The following is a 17,588-nucleotide window of genomic DNA, read 5'->3' on the forward strand; positions in this document are numbered from 1 at the left end:
TGTCTACCTACACGAGATTTAGAAACACTCGGTGTAAAGCCTGCGCAGTGCCGGAAATTTCAACCAGCTGTCCATAGGAAAATGGGGTGATTACTAGGATCCGGAATCGCGGTGGCTTTTTGAAGAATTCCAGGGACGCTCATTATTAAAGGCAAAACAATTAAATTATCGTTATTCAACGGGTTAAATTCGTTTTAAACATACTGTCCTTTTGCAGCTGCATGTAGTATACATACTAGAGGCCTGGTCTGAACAAATTCTCAATTTTACATTATTTTTTTAAAGAAATTAATTTTCATACGGGGAATATTATTATTTATTGGATAATTTGTATAGCGCCGCTTTTGTGAGAGGGGCGCTTTACAGTTGATGCAGGTATTACAGAAAATATAAATATTACAAAAATAGAGTGAAGTTAAGTTAAGTAAAATGAAGTATAGGAGCAGGTGACACGAAAATAGACGATGGAGACTCTGCAGCAAGAATCCTAGGTGGTGAAGAAACTGAAACATTCCACTTGAAGTGAAATAACACAGAAGTGCGCTATATAAATGTCATGTTATTATTCTTATTCCCTTTCCCTTCCCTTCTCGCCCTGCTTGTTTCGACACTAATCGCGCGCAACACTAAAATTTAACAAAGTTTCATCACAATAGGATGAATGATATAGAAAAAAGAGAATTTTGATCAAAATTTCATAACGCAGAGCTCACCATTATTTACAGAAACCTTTCCTAGTATCCACACAACTGGCCAAAGTTTCATTGCTATAGGAAGAATGGTATAGGGAAAAAAAATTATGCACACTTAATTACGCCAGAGCTCACTTTTATGTATAGAAACCTTCCCAGGCGTGTGCACAACAACTTGCACAACAACTCGCCAAAGTTTTATCGCAATCAGATGAATAGTATACGAAACAAGGGAATTTTATACAAATTTCAAAACACCAGAGCTCACCATTATATATAGAAACCTTCTCTTGCATCCACACAATAACTCACCAAAGTTTCTTTGCAATCGGATAGGAAACAATGGATTTTATGCACAAATTTTATGTTGCCAGAACTCACTTTTAGGTACATAGAAACCTTTCCAGGTGTGTGAACAACAAATTGCCAAAGTTCAGACATCCAAACATACATTGATTTTTATATATATTGAAAATATGAAATCAAGGTTAAAATTAAATTTAAACAATATTAATAAAAGACAATACAGTTTCCTTGTTGGTATCACTATGTAAGCCAGTACTGTGATTCAACTACGGTATACAAAATTTGAGTTTATGTGGATAGGTTTATATCAATCACACTAAAATAATATTATGTGACGTACTGCTCTTTATCCTTTTTGTGGTAAAAATGACTTTACTTGACCTGTTAACTGAAGCTCGGCCCAGGAAATATGAAATCCGATACTTTTGTTTATCGTACCACGTTGGCAATCGATAATAATAATTTCTTCTTTTTCTATTCAATGAACAAAATATGAGAAAGAAAAGAGACAATAAGTAATGGTAAATCGGTATGTTTTACTTTAAAACAAATATTTTTAAACGACAAGCTGATAGGAAATATTTCATTTTTTAGAAGTTAGTTACGAATTAGTATTCATCAATCATCACCACGGCCGCGTTTATAGTACCTTCAATTAATCTAATAAATAAGTGGATAAAACCCCATCCTGAGCTAAAATTTGATCGTGGGGTGATTTATTGTGACGTGTGTGATATTTCTTTAAAACAATTAAAAAAATATACAGTAACTAAGCACGTTTCAAGCAGAAATCATTTGATAATGAAGACAAATGATAAGTGTAAAACAGATTTCTATTTTGATTTAGCTATGTTTTTAATATGTTCTAATATTCCATGGACAAAACTAGACAATTTTAATTTCCGTCTTTTTTTTCGAAATATTTGTGTTGTAAATGTTCGACTATGGATCTTCCGAGTGAATCTACTCTCCGAAAAGTGTATTTAAATAAAGTGTTTTGTAGTGAAATTAACGATATCAGAAAAAAATTAGGACATTCATATATATGGGCGACAGTTGATGAAACGACCGATAAGTTTGGACGCAATATAGCTAATCTGGTCGTAAAACCACTAGGAGACATTGTAACTCGGTCATATTTGATTGCTAGCAAGGTTTTACCAAAAACCAATGCCGAAACCATAAAGGATTTTGTAAAAAACAGTTTAATTTTTTTGTGGCAGGAATCTGCAGTTGATAACTTCGAAAAACTTTTAATTTTAACAACAGACTCTGCCCCTTATATGCTAAAAGCCGGACGCGAACTTAAAGATGTGTTTCCCAATATGATACACTTTACCTGTTTGGCTCATTCACTAAATCTAGTCGCTTCAACTGTGCGGGATAAATATAAGAAAGTGGATGATCTTATTTCCTGTGTTAAAAAAATATTTTTGAAAGCACCAACAAGAGTAGACATATTTAAAACCATGATTCCAGATATTGCACTACCACCAGAGCCGATATTAACGCGTTGGGGAACTTGGCTCAAAGCTGCTGTTTACTATGGTCAACATTTCGAAAAAATAAAAAGTGTCATTTCAATTTTAAATGAAAAGGACACTGTGGCAATAGCGAAATCTAAATTATTGTTTGAAGATGCGAGTATTAAGGGTGACCTAATTTTTATAATGGAATATTTCGGAACAATTCCAAATGCTATTAAAAAACTCGAGGATCCTAAGCTTACTATCGTCGAATCGTTCGAAATTATAGATGAAATAAGGACTCTTTTATCGTGGAGCAATGAAGAGTGGGAAGAAAAAAGATTCGATGCCATATTAAATAGAAACCCTGGCTACGATTAATTACGGAGCATTAGTGAAAATTTAAATGTTACCATCGATTCAACACAACTCTATAAATTTGCTCCGCTGACATCTGTCGATGTTGAACGATCATTTTCTATATATAAGTGGATTTTTGAAAATAGGTATAATTTATCACCAGAAAATATGGAACGGATTCTTATACTGTATTATAAAAATAATGTTGACGTCAAAATGAATTGATCCTGCATCATGTACAATGTACATTCTGTTCGAATTCACAACAAGTAAGCATTAAATAAAGATACTATTAAGAGGTGTGAAAGTTATTTCTAATAGGCTTCTCCGAGAAAACTTTTCAATGTCGACAACATACTTGACTCCTGGCATACTAAAACTGAAAAGCGGTCTATAAATAAGTGTTTCATAAGTAGGTAATTATTTTCCCTTGAGTACAGCACTGGTAAAGCCACCGCGATTCCGGATCCTAGTGATTACTTTTTTGTTAAATCATTTGATGTAAAATATTATAGGATATTTATTGTACAGGTTTTAACTCGAAATATTATGTGTAAAAAGAATTGTTTTTTTTTTTTTTAATAAAAATTTAATGTAAATCAAACTTAATAATGTTATGTTATTTAGTTGATTTAATTATTAAGTTTTTATTATTGTGATAGCTGTTTTGGAGATCAATGCCACTTTCAAACTGTGGTTAGGTCACGTTGGGATGACTTATTTGTAAAGCGGACATTGTGCTATCTGCCATTTTACCTCATTCCTTTAACAGTCACCCGGTCCCTTTTATAAAGTTCACCAGGGTTGTCATTGGATATGTGGCTATGTCTTCTGGTTCCACAATGTGTCTTCCCGGGTTTCATCTCTCCTCTCCAATCCCCCTTGGTTCCCTGAAGGCCCCACAAGGGAAGAGTTCACGGAGGTGGCCTCCTTGGTTCCCTAAAGGTCCCACGAGAGTAGAGGGTACCATCTCTCCTATCCTCCTTGGTTCCCAAAAGGCCCCATGGGGGAAGAGTCCACTTCCCGTTGGTTCTCTTAAAGGCCCCATGACGAAAGAGTCCACTCCCCCTAGGTTCCCTGAGGGGCCCGTGAGGAAAAAGGGCCTCATCTCTCCTCTCCACTCCTCTTTGGTTCCCTGAAGACCCCACGGGGGAAGAGGACTTTAGTTCTCCTCTCCACTCCTTGGGTCCCTAAAGGCCCCACGATGGAAGAGGATTTCGTCTCTCCTCTCCACCCTCCTTGGTTCCCTGTAGGCCCCGCGACGAAAGAGTCTACTCCTCCTTGGTTCCCTGAAGGCCCCATGATGGAGGAGTCCACTCCATCTTGGTTCCCTGAAGGCCCCATGAGGGAAGTCCTAATATTTTTGTGTTGCTACGTTTGCTGTCTCACTTTATTGCGACATAAAATCTTCTACAAATAATTATATTATTTTTAAAAAGATTTAATTTGGCAATCATTTACGCAATTTAGTTAGAGATCACAACCTCACGTGAAACGTGACAGTTTCGTACTAAATCCAAAGTACGGCAATCACCACATCTTTTGCTTGCTACTTTGACATCTGTACAACGTGTTTATAAGTTTTGTAATTTCGTTGCATTTAACTAAATAAATAATACTGCAAGGCCAGCTTTTATGGACAAAATTTAAAAAAATACTCTTTTATGGTTTGGATAAACACAACGGGATGGAAAAATGATTTAGGAGCATGTTTGAAGCAAGCAGTAATTAACTTATTTATGTTTATAAAAGATTTTCCTATATTGCTTGGTGTAGGAGCCGCATTCAGAATTATTGATAATAGGTCTAAACGGCTTTAGCTATGTTAAATAATAATAATGAGTTAATTCCGGAATGTGTGGAGGTTTCTGCAATCCATATATTCCATAAAACACAAAAAGAAAAGAAAAAATATAGTTATATAACAGGGCCAACACCTTTCTCCAGCGTGCTGCGATGCTCGAGTCTAGAGTCTGGCGGGATTCCATGATAAGGACATTTTTGGAGTCGTTTGTCCTCCTTTAAATCTGCGACCCGGGCTCTTATGAGGGCTGCAAAACCTGGTACCCTTTTGTGAACATGTTGGAAGCACCGCAGTATCAGGGAAGACCAAACATCAGTAATTACTCGCGCAATCACAACATACACCCATTACGAAAAATTACTACATTTAGACATCTTTCATGATTCCTTTCTAACATACAAAACTAACTTATTAAATTTCTTAGCGTGACATATTTCAAAAATATTTTCACATCATTTTTCAAAACTCCTATGTATTAACAGTCAATTACAATTCGTGAGCTTATTATAATTCTTGTTTTCAATTCATTTATTATTATCTATCCACACACTTCCTTCCTTTCATAACAATCTCAGACGAAATTACGTAATGATATTTTATGGACATACGTAATAGGTACTAAAACTATGTAATAACTAAAAATATCTAACAGTATCTTATTGTACTCTGTATGTCTTAACAAATAAATAAAATCATGCGGTAGGCGTTGTTATACGGCACGCGTAGCTTTTCCATGCTTATCTTCTTAAAGTTGGCCCAAAGCTCGCACATATAAAATGATGTACAAAATGTAAGGTATAGCATTTTTTTTGCACGTGGACTGCAATGCCGAAACCTTCTACTGAGCACAGTCGAGTTTATGCTGAGCGCTCCTCTTTGCCGGTTGATGTCATCATCGTCCGTCAGCTTACTGTTGATGATGTGACCTACATACTTTGTTCTATTACTTTGGGAAGCTCGCCTTTCTGTAGAAATGGTGGAATTAATGACCAGATCTGAATAGCCAGGTTCTTCGCAACACATCCCAATTGGGGATGGCATAGAACTATTGGGAATCTTGTATAGTATAGTATTTAAAAAATAAACTAAAACAATTATGGAGATTATTATATTTTTTGGTAAACTAATGTTTAAGACAAGATTTTTTTATGCATAGCACAAAGGGTAACAATTATTTTACAAGCAATAATTATTCGCCTGAAACACTCATCCACATTGAAAAATCTCCTGATAAAAGATACATAACGCCAACGGGACTCGAACCCGTGTCCCTTCGATTTCCGGTCGACAGCTCTGACCACTGAGCTATGGCGGCTTATCTCTTATCCGCGAAATAATTCAATATATACTAGTGTTTCATTCAACAATTACTGCTTGTTACATTTTTTCATCTGAAAACAACCAACTTTATTTTATATGAGAAAGGCATTGTAAGTGCTAACTCTCTCACTAGATGGCGTCGAGACAAATTGTCTACATTTTTAGGTGCAATACTAGAACTTGTCAAATATTAATTTTTTTTTTTTTTTGGTAAACTAATGTTTAAGACAAGATTTTTTATGCATATAAAAATGTAACCAGCAGTAATTGTTGAATGAAACGCTAGTATATATTGAATTATTTCGCGGATAAGAGATAAGCCGCCATAGCTCAGTGGTCAGAGCTGTCGACCGGAAATCGAAGGGACACGGGTTCGAGTCCCGTTGGCGTCATGTATCTTTTATCAGGAGATTTTTCAATGTGGATGAGTGTTTCAGGCGAATAATTATTGCTTGTAAAATAATTATGGAGATGTTTTATTTGACTAGATATGGCAGTATTTTATTTATTAAATTAAAGACAATGTGCATAGACGCACAAACTGCGGCCCAATGTAATATGTTAAGATTTAATATCTTTTGATTTAAGCAAAAGCTTAAATGCGCCGATAATCAGCGTTATAACATAATACAACGCCCTTGAGGTAATTTTTCACAAAACGGCACTATATAAATAATCCAATTATTATTAGTAAATAATATATTAGATTAGATCACTTTTCAATAGTGTTCTGTTTGGTACTGTAACCTTCAAAGCACCTTAACCCAACATTAAGACCCTCCATACAGCATCCCCAAAGATGACACAGTCCCTGATGGAAATTATTTTCCTGTGAGGAGTTAACGTAAAAAAAACAACTATTTTACACTGCTTACAATCCTATTTACTTGACTTTTTTAGCGAAAAGTCCGAATCTAAAATATTAATGTTGTTGGCAAAAGTTGATGTGAATGTGCAATAGCTTTTGCAAATGGCGTCAAATGTCATTTTATTTATGGTTATTGTGTTTTGACATTTATGTTGTAGGTTGTAGACAGATAGAAAATTAGTTGTCAACAAGCAATGGAGCAATACACAACTGAAGAACGCGGAAATAGTGTTAAGGCTTATTCGACCAATATCCTTACCTACGTGGAAATGATTGATAATTATTGGTTGGAAGCGAATAATAATCATTCCTTATTTATATGAATTAAATAAAAAAATATAAGTAAAGCAACAACTTTGTGAGGCTAGAGTAAAAAGTATTTATTTTATTTTTAGTAATCACCTCATTATCATTAGGTACACAGTAGAATTTTTTTTATTTTGGTAGAGAAATCAATTAAGATAAGCTGCAGCCAGAAAAATAGAATGTATTTTCCCGTGCAGAAGTGTATATTTTCCACTCGAAATATGACTTCCGTGGATTGATTTATGAATGGTTATTTTTACTGTGAGTCATTATGTGCCTTATGAAAGATCTTTTTTGTATGCATGAATACGTGCAGTCAGAACATGAAAAAGGATTTTCTCTACTGTGAGTCAACATGTGAAATTTTAAATATCCCTTTTGAGGACACGAATAGACGCAGTTGGAACATGAATAAGGTTTTTCTCCGGTGTGAATCAGCATGTGTCTCTTCAAAGTTGCTTTTCGAGAAAATGAATAGTTGCAGTCGGTACATGAAAATGGTTTCTCTCCGCTGTGAGTCAGCATGTGTCCCTTCAAACCTCCCTTTCGCGAACAGGAATAGTTGCAGACGGTACATGAAAAAGGTCTCTCTCCACTGTGAATCAGCATGTGTCTCTTCAAATCTCCTGCTTTAGAACATGAAAAGTTACAATCGGGACATGAAAAAGGTTTTTCTCCACCGTGAGTCAGCATGTGTGTTTTCAAACTTCCTTTTTGAGAACACGAAAATGTACAGTTGGAACATGAAAAGGGTTTTTCTCCAGTATGGATGCGCGAGTGCCGTTCTAACGTTGACTTGTTTAAGCAGGAGTAATTACAAAGAGTACAAGTGAAGCGTTTTCTAGCAGGTTGCGTCTTCAGGTTTGTCATTAAACCTGAAAAAGATTACAAATAATTTTTAATTTATAAATGTACAGCTGATTAATAAAAAAATTAAAATCAATACTTAAAAAACAAGGTTTTTTATTAGAATACATCTATTTTTAAACGTATATATTTATACTTTAAAAAAAAGTTTCGCTGATTGAGCCTTTCTTCACAGAGAATAGCATCAATCGCGCTACTAATCCCATCAGATGCGAACAGGTAGGACCGACATTTATTTCGTATATTAATTGCTGTGATGTCGATCGGATGAAATCTTAAGAAAAGATACAGTACCACTCCAGATATTAGTAACTACCCACACAGTTGACAAACCAGACATCGCCCAGCAGTCAATCGTTAAGTTATACGGTGAAAAAGAATTTATAATTTTTAAAATAAACCAATTACAGATTTCCTTAATCTAATAAATAATTAGAAGAAATTGACAGAACAAATTGTAGTCTTTTTCAGTAAAATTCACCTTTTAAACCTTTGGTCGATCACGGAACGGTTTTTCGAAGACAACCTAAATTATAGAGTGTGTGATGTAAAAAAGAAATCAAATACAGTATAAAACTCTCGTTTGGGGTAAGCGTATTGCACCCGAAATGGGGGTGTTAAAATTATATTCTTTTAAATACGTCTTTTTGAATTTCATTTTTGTTTTCGATAAAGAAATCCTGGAAGCGGAAATTAATCCACTTCCCGCGTGTGTTTCTTTTAGTATAAGAAACAACTATTACGTTGAAGCGAAGTGTAATTTCCATAATCTGCGCCTATTGAAAGTGCGGCGTTTAAGTAAATATTTACAAAAAAAAAAAACAAAGAAATACCTGCATTGTTTTCGGAAATGGATTCCGGACATTCTTTTGTGATACAAGGATATTCTATGTCGATTTCCGTAAATATAACAGCAACACTCTCTTCCGCACTTGTGCCCGGTTCAACCTTGATAGCAGTGGAATCCATACTTTACGTAAGGATCTGGTAGTTCTGTTTTTGACAAAGTAGGAGAATTTGTTGAGAGAATGAGTGATGTTTTTCATCCAAGGTTTACAAATTGACGTAAGGGGTTAGGCCAAAAAAATATCCAACAAAAAAGTGACAGCAAGCATTCGGAGGTGGCATATAAACCACTCGGGGAGGAAGTTTATCCATAGATACTGAAGAAAAGAAAATAATTCTCGAGTTTATGATTAAATCAAAGTGCTGCCGTTTTTTAATGATAAACTAATGTTTATAAGACAAGGTTTTTATGCATAGCACAAAGGATAATAAATTGTTAAAAGCATTAAGCTGAAAATATCTCCCGAGCAAAAATAAATGCCGCCGACGGGAATTGAACCCTCACCTTCTAATGTCCGGTCAGGTGCTCTGGACCACTGAGCTACGTCGGATTATTCCTAACCCAAATGTACAAGTACTTCAATCGACTAATAATATTTTACAAGTCAAAATATTTCACGAACAAAAGGAAGATATAATATATCTCGACGCCATCTAGTGGGAAATTCAGCATTTACAAAGCCTTTCCTACAAAAATAAAGTTGGTTGCTTACAGGTGAAAAAATATAATAAGCAGTAATTGTTCCCCTGCCAAATGTGTTTAGCCCTCCATGGAGTTACCTGCATTTACCCTTCGTTCAACTTTTTATATTTATTATTAAAATATAGCAAGTTTCTGGTTTTGGTGCCAGTTATAAACGCCCTTTTTCCTGGGAGGCTGCTGACGCTCATGTACGTGATACCCGGGCTTGTCAAATTTTACAGATTTCAGTCATATTAGGTGTAATATTTGATACAGGTACTCTCAATGCTTTGTCTAAATTGATACCTAAGTCTTTTGCATTTCATAGTTTTTTTATAATAATTATTGTCGAGAAACAGATCGCATACAAATATACAATTGAAAACTGTAACAACATTCAATAGCAATTGTTCCAATCACGCTACCGCGCTACCGATTAATCAATATTGCTAGTTGAGAGCATTGCCACTCGACCACGGAAGACTAAGGAGAAAGCAAGGGTGCCCAGGTTCGTGGGGTGAGGTTTGTCAAAGTCTTGGCGGTAGATGCTTTTGATTTCTTACTGCGTGGTGGGCCGGATCGGGAGAGACTGGTTGAGGGAGACCTGTTGAACTCTCCAGCCGGACTCTCTCGACCCCTCACCTTGCACCGCAGTTGGAGGGATGAATTCATTCTTCCGTCATTCCTGGACACATTGACCCACTCCTCGTACCTTTTTCCTTCCCAGAACTTACTTTATTTCCTTCCCTCCACGTAGCAACCCTATAGATGATGTAGGACCTGAGTGTGGAACTATAAAGTTGGCCCTGTGTGGTACAAATTTAAAACATATATGTACATATATAGAGCCCTTGAGGTGATTTTTCACGAAAACTGCACTATACAAATATTATTATTGATTTATTTATTTGAGACACAAACAGGACAATTATAGAATGCTTTTATGTAATACAAAAATATGAGTATTCGATTATAAGCGTCGCTAGCCTACGCTATGTCTTAGGCCACATTTGCACATTTACAAAAACAAACACATGAATATAAAATTTGACAGTAAACGGCGGGCAAATACATACGTATGCCGTTTATAATATTATTTCTTATAAGCAAAATCGCCCCAATTGCATTGAAATCGGAATTTTCTTTCAGTTTTAATAAAAAAGATAACGGCACTGACACATAGCACTTAGGGTTAGAAAGCTATTTAATATACGGACCACAAATGGTAAAAATAAACTAAATATTCCCTAAATCACTTACAAGTAAAATTAGGATACCTCAAGGCACCCTCCTTGGACCATTTTTATTTGTAATATACAAACAGGATATTTTCCAAGAAAATTTGTGGTGACTTACTGTATTCTTAATTAAAAATCCAACATAAAAATAGTTTATAAATATATTATACTTTCAAACTATGTTTCGATAATACTTAATGTAAAAAACAACACATGTGTTAGTCTCATTACAGAAAATTAATATTATAATCAACATAATGTTTATTTTTATAAATATCAACAAAGTAACACAAAGCTCTCTAAGCATTTTCATAGTACCTTAAGAAGTTATTTTGTACTGTTGTTATAATATACAATTATTGAACTCCTTTGTACAACAGCACACTCTCTATGATAACTTGTATTGTTCCTGCTTATATCGTTCGTACTCGTTTACTAAGTTATATTCTATTTACTTGTTATTGTACTCCTGAAAACTCACATATAATTATATATATATGTAAAAGATATCAAGGCGTAAATAAATAAATAAGTTTTTATAACTATGTTATAAGTTTTGCATTTTAAATAAAATTGAATGTTGACAGAATGCCTCTTTCTCAAATAAGTTTATCAAAACAAATTAAAAGCTTATCTTTTTTATGGCAAAAAAATTTTTTTGTGCGCAACTATTTTGGTAAAAACTTAATTTATTTGTTATGTTTGGAATGCTTCAGCATGACGTGTCTCCTTAGTAGAGCCTTCGTTGCAGATATATAGTTGCATTCGAAACACGAGAAAGGTTTCTCGCCAGAGTGCTTCAGCATGTGAATCTTTAAATATTGCTTTTGAAAAGACGAATAAGTACATTCAGAACAAATGAAAGGTTTCTTTCCAGAGTGTATAAGCATGTGTCTATTTAAAACATATTTCGAAGAATATGAACAATAACATACAGAACAAGTGAAAGGTTTATCTTCAGAGTGCGAAAGCATGTGTCTCTTTAAGCATGTACGTCGAGAAAAAGAACTTTGGCATTCAGAACAAGTGAATGGTTTCTCACCAGAGTGCGTTAGCATGTGACTTTTTAAATGTCCTTTTCTAGAAAAACAATAATGGCATTTAGAACAAGCGAAAGGTTTCTCCCCAGAATGCGTTAACATATGACTTTTTAAATGTGATTTTTCTGAAAAACAATTATCGCATTCAGAACAACTGAAAGGTTTCTCACCAGAGTGCGAAAGCATGTGTCTCTTTAAGCTTGTATTTCGAGAAAAAGATTTTTGGCATTCAGAACAAGTAAATGGTTTCTCCCCAGAGTGAGTCAGCATGTGACGCTTTAAATGCGATTTTTGAGAAAAATAACGGTTGCATTCAGTACAATTGAAAGGTTTCTCCCCAGAGTGCGTCAGCACGTGACGCTTCAAATGCGATTTTTGATCAAAATAACGGTTGCATTCAGAACAAGTGAAAGGTTTCTCCGAAGAGTGCGTTTGTCGGTGTTTCCTTAGTTCGTATTTACGAACACATGAGTATTTGCATTTGGAACATGAGAAACGTTTTTCTACGGAATGCGTCAACATGTGCATCTTTAAATCATGTTCACGAGCACAAGAATAATGGCATTCTGAACAAAGTAATGGTTTCGAAATACTTTCCTTTATCGTATCAACTTTATGAGCAGCCACATAAGATTTGCTTCCAGTAGATGTATGTTGATTGCGTTCTGTTGAAAGAAAAGATTTTTTTTAAACAAGGAGACTTTTGAATTGTTTAACCTTAATTTGTAATAACGGATGTCAACGTATCATTAAAAATCATAATAAAGTTTTATTCAAAAATATTAAACAAAGCAATTGGAAATTCTCGAATACTGCTGAAAAAACTAGACTACGTTCGAAACGCTAAAAATGAGGTTGAAATTACAAAACAAAAGTACCTACTCGTAACTCTGCAGAAAATCCGCTTTATGTCAGTTTTACAAACTTTTTAACCTCCCCTCGAATAAGATATGATTCGAGATATTCATGGCCAAAATAAATACATATCGGTTTTTTATTTTTGCGGTATTGTGCCGTGTTGGACTACCTCCTTATTTATCCAAAAATCACATATGCCCCATACACTGTGCATTAACATCTGCCCTGGACGCCGTAACGCCGTTCGAAACGTTGGCTAAAGAAAGAGGTAGCGCAACACGGCATAAAACCCCAAAAAATCACGATAATCCTCATGAATTACTTTTTATGCGAGTACCGTATAACAATTCAAAGAGCTACCAAAAGTCAGAAGCCAGAGAGACTATGTCATTCTAATTGACATATGTTGTGAGACTGCAAGTAGTGGGGAGGGTAAGGAGATGGGGAAAAGGAAGGGAAGTACCTGGCTATTCAGATCTGGCTATAAACATGGCTAAAGCAATTTCAAGCAACATTTTGATTCTGAATGGTGGGCTTTCACTAGGGCGATATTGGACGTGCCGCAAATATACAATGTATTATTGGCGTTTTAAATTGTGAAAAAACACGGAATAATCTGATAAAATTCGCGCATGCCGGGATTTGAACCCGCGACCTCCATAATCGTAGCTGAGGATCGTAACCACTCAACCACGCAGGCCGTCGATCAGTTTTTTTTCACATATTTCTTACCTGCCACCCGATCAACACTTTCGCTGTACTCCAAACACTCTTTCTTAATATTCTGCAGGCCAACATGTATGTTCGTATCCGGCATTTCACCACCGACTCCCTCTAGAGTGCCTGGTTCTATCTTGATGGAAACACTATCTGTGTTAGGAAGGTCCATGACAATGCTTTAAGCTGAAGGTTATGATGACTTGTTTTGTAACACGTGATGATCACAGCGTACAGTAAATACCTAAAACATATAGTTAAATTGCAAACAGCTATCAAGTGGGATGTATTGTATGCATTCTGAAATCTTAGAATGTCACATTGGATACAGTTATTAAATAATTAACTATAATAACGACAAACCATAGAGTTTATTATTAATGAAGGGTTTTAAGCAATCAACGGCCTCGTTAAAAAACAAAAATTAAAACTCGACCCACGGGACGGTTATTATTTTAGTTTTAGGTATACAATATAGTGGCCGGATAACTCATCACAATGACAATGCAACACACCTATATGAAGTGATATGAAGTCTTGAAAGTGATGAAACAAAAAAAAAAGATTAAATAGGTTACGTAGGTTTGCAAGTTGGTTTAAGGGGTGTGAGATATTATGGAAGGGTGTGGGTCAATAAAGAGTACCGTGAAATATGGCTACTTCGATCGATTATATATAGAAGACAATTGGTTGGAAAAAGGATACCTAAATGTTGCACCAGTAGTGCAAACAGAATAAAACTTTCCCAAACTTGTCAAATTCCGCCTCACGCTTAGTAGGCAAAAATATATAAATAGCACTTGGTTCGAAGTTAGGCCTTAGACACATTAGGCAATATTATATATTACGAATAAGTTGGGCGTGGCATGTATGTATTATATATGCTGTGCTACAGTACGCTATAATATTCTTCAGGAGATGGCGTCAAATGGGACTGCTGCGGAATATCATTTGTTCGTATGGGAGCTGTCACTTTGACAGATGACAGTAAATTGTTCTGCCGCAGGTAGGAGAGGGGGTCGCATAATTTTCAAATAAAGCCTGGCTAGCTGATCACAGCGCATATCGTTGCCACGCCCACACTTATAGCACAACATCTTTTTAGGTGTGACAGGTCTGTATGGGATTGTATAGCGATCAATATGGAGTTATATAAACGCTTTGAACTTGTAGCGTAATCTGTCACCCCCTTTAATTACTACAAGAAATAATTATTTATCTGGTGGGAGATGATAAAAAATGCATTTTTCTTTGTCAAAGTTAGGTTTGAAGGTTAGAAAATATGCACAGATTATTAAAATAACCCAAACTAACACCTTAAGAACCTGTTTTGTGCATTTTTACTTAAGCCCCCGACATAAATAGTTGTCTCCATTAGATATTTAAGTTGAATCAAGTGTTGTCTTTTTAAAGAGCCTTTGAATGCAGAGAAAATTGGAATTCGACAAGTTTATCGAAAATTTTACATTGCTATATTGATAAACGTGTATTGAAATGGAAAATAAAATATATAATATCAAAGTCACACCCCATGTTGCGGCTGATTTGATCAGTGATTATTTTACGTACAGACGTACATAAGCTCAATTAATTCGGACACAAAATATGTAAAAAGAATAAGATAACACTAGTACGAGTACTATGCTGAAATGACTCTCGGAATATTTCGACGCTAAGTAAATTGTACTTACTCACTAGTGGCTCTTCAAAACTCATTTGAAATTCATCTTCATGTTTGGAGATTTAAAATCGGGCCGTAAAACGTCCTGTTCCTTTTTTGACAGCTGGGCCATAGAAACACGTATTAAAATAGATGGTTAGTTTATGACCGCACTGCCAACACGTATACAGACCTTATTGATATTTTCAAAACCTCACCGTCTTGCATCAAGGCAAAAATACTTGGTTGTGAATATAAATGATAAGTTTGTGAAATGTTAAATGTCTGTTTGTACCTACTGCATCATACTGACATGTTCTTCTTTATGTGTAACATATGTATGGTGTTCTTATACATATACATTCCACATATATACATATATGTGAAATACATATACATTCCACATATATACATATATGTGAAATGTATATGTATAGCATCTATATAAACTGCTTGCTTCAGATGTCTTATAATGTTGGCTAACGGATGTATTATTTTAATGAAAAATGTTATTTTTAATTGTCAAGTCTCTGACAGCCCTGGATTGTTGAAGCTACTTTGCCATACCCTCCGGCCGTAGTGGCCAAGTGGAGATAAATTTGATTGTAACAATAAACTCACTACTATTTGCGTTATTATAATATTTTGCTAGATTATATCTGTTGGCAAGTCACCTTTTCTGTATATTTTATCCTGTTTAAATGAAGTGTTTTCTATTATTGTAGCATTCTATGCCTTAAGAAAATTTCAGCTGTATCACATTCAATGTCGTTTTGTATACATATTGTTGTGTTCTTAAATGTAATACTATTATTCGCCTATGTACCACTGTGTACTTATAATCTCATGTATCACATTATTGTACAAGCCTTTTATGGCGTTTAATAAATAAATAAACGACTCGCAAAACGGTAGGTAGAGAAGCATCAAATTTAAAAATATATATTTTCAAAGTCACACCTAGATATCAATGCCATTCCATTTAATGGGTGTCTACATACTTTACGGAATATAGAGTAATAGCTGTTTTACATGACACCTTTTTTCATCTAGTTTGTCTAATCGGGATGAAAAAACGGACGTGTTCTATTCTGGTAATTGGTATTACCAATTGTCGTATATTTTACGATGGTGGACGTTATTTGATGTCTGCCCTGCCACCTGTCACTGTTTTAGGTAAGTATATTACGTGAAAATTTTACATGTATATTCACTTTTATATTAAAAATATTAGAAAAGACTACAATATCTATTTATTACTGTTTGTGTGTGTGAATAACTGTTAGATTTTGTAATTTTCGCGTGTATGTTTGATGATTTGACATTTTGTTTTGAGGAAATAATATACGAGAACTTTACATACGCACAGTCAACTCATAGAATAAAGAATATCTACGAATTCAAGTGTCAAAGCTCACAAATGACAATGGCAGATGATTTCATGATTGTAATATATGGTTATGTTCAAGGTCCTGCCATTTTTTGACGATTTAGTAACGTCTCAAAATATTATTTCATCTCTAATGGCAACTGTTTATATGATATCGTAAGTATGCTCATCTGTTTAAAAATAAAACACATAAATTTTATGAAAATACTCAAAATATTGTAAACACGAGGCACAAAACCAAAGAACTGATACAAACACCTAAAACAAACACAACATTTGGGCAAAGAAATTTCAAATGCATTGCGTCTAAAATATACAATAACCTCCCTGAAAAAACAAGACAATTGAATAATATTAACAAATACATAATCCTGATCAAACACTGTCGTGCAATAATTAGTCACCTCACCCAAATATAATCCTCTATCTTATTATTGTTACCACCACTTACCAACCTGAAAATTTTTGTCAAATATTTTTGCTTTATTGAAAAATGTACTTTATTTTAATATTATAAAATATTTGTAAACTAGTCTGTCTCGACACAAAGCCAAAAAAATATATGTAAACCTTTTTTAAATAAAAAAATAAAAAATCGTGTAAAGCGAAAATTTCTCGTGTGTGTCCAGATTAGGGGATCGGTATGAAAAAATTATGGTGTAAAGCAGTCATAAGGCCATCCGCTCACGGGGCAATTAAAAAAACAGTTATATTTCAACGGCGGTCCGCGCACTACGCATCTTCTTAAAAATAAGTTTTCAACGCCGCACAGTGGGCTGAAAATCGCCTTTCATAGACATAGAGACTTGAATTTTCAAGGGTATGTTTTTTGGCTAGAAATAGATTCTGCTGATCATTACTATGCTATAAAATTTCGTACGAAGCAATTGCGTGTACAAATGAAGGAGTTATAATTTTTTTAAGAAAAATTTGTATGGCACTGACATTAAAAATGAGGCTATCTCTGGAATCATAAGGTTGGAAATTCTATCCTTACATACATATATATTACTATTTATTTTTATTTTGACATACTTCGTATTGTGGCGCAACTAGCGATTTTTTTTTTTAAATCCTCAAGTTGAAAAAAAAACTTTTTTATGTTTATGATTCATTTTAATGCTTAAATGCTTTTAGGCTTGCAGTGTAAATAAAATATGGTAAATTA

General features: G+C 34.7%; 1 protein-coding gene across 1 annotated transcript; it reads right to left on the reverse strand.

Moving 5' to 3' along the window:
- Positions 1-11,421: 11,421 nt before the first annotated feature.
- LOC149414059 (uncharacterized) lies at positions 11,422-15,871 on the reverse strand. The gene is made up of 4 exons (XM_089643970.1): positions 15,705-15,871; positions 15,062-15,154; positions 13,386-13,614; positions 11,422-12,460 (listed from the first exon to the last, which is right to left on the reverse strand). Exons 3-4 carry the CDS (start codon positions 13,540-13,542, stop codon positions 11,445-11,447), a joined length of 1,173 nt encoding a protein of 390 aa, XP_089500096.1. The 5' UTR covers positions 13,543-13,614; positions 15,062-15,154; positions 15,705-15,871; the 3' UTR covers positions 11,422-11,444.
- Positions 15,872-17,588: the final 1,717 nt, after the last annotated feature.

This window comes from Hesperophylax consimilis, chromosome 20, assembly GCF_061612785.1.
Source record: "Hesperophylax consimilis isolate HC1 chromosome 20, BYU_Hcon_1.0, whole genome shotgun sequence".
NCBI lineage: Eukaryota > Metazoa > Arthropoda > Insecta > Trichoptera > Limnephilidae > Hesperophylax > Hesperophylax consimilis.

Bases quoted from the DNA above. Each gene is read 5' to 3' on its own strand.
- LOC149414059 (XM_089643970.1), bottom strand. From the start codon at position 13,542: ATGGACCTTCCTAACACAGATAGTGTTTCCATCAAGATAGAACCAGGC. The intron at 12,461-13,385 runs GTAAGAAATATG...TTCTTTCAACAG, and splicing joins AAGTGTTGATCGGGTGGCAG to AACGCAATCAACATACATCT.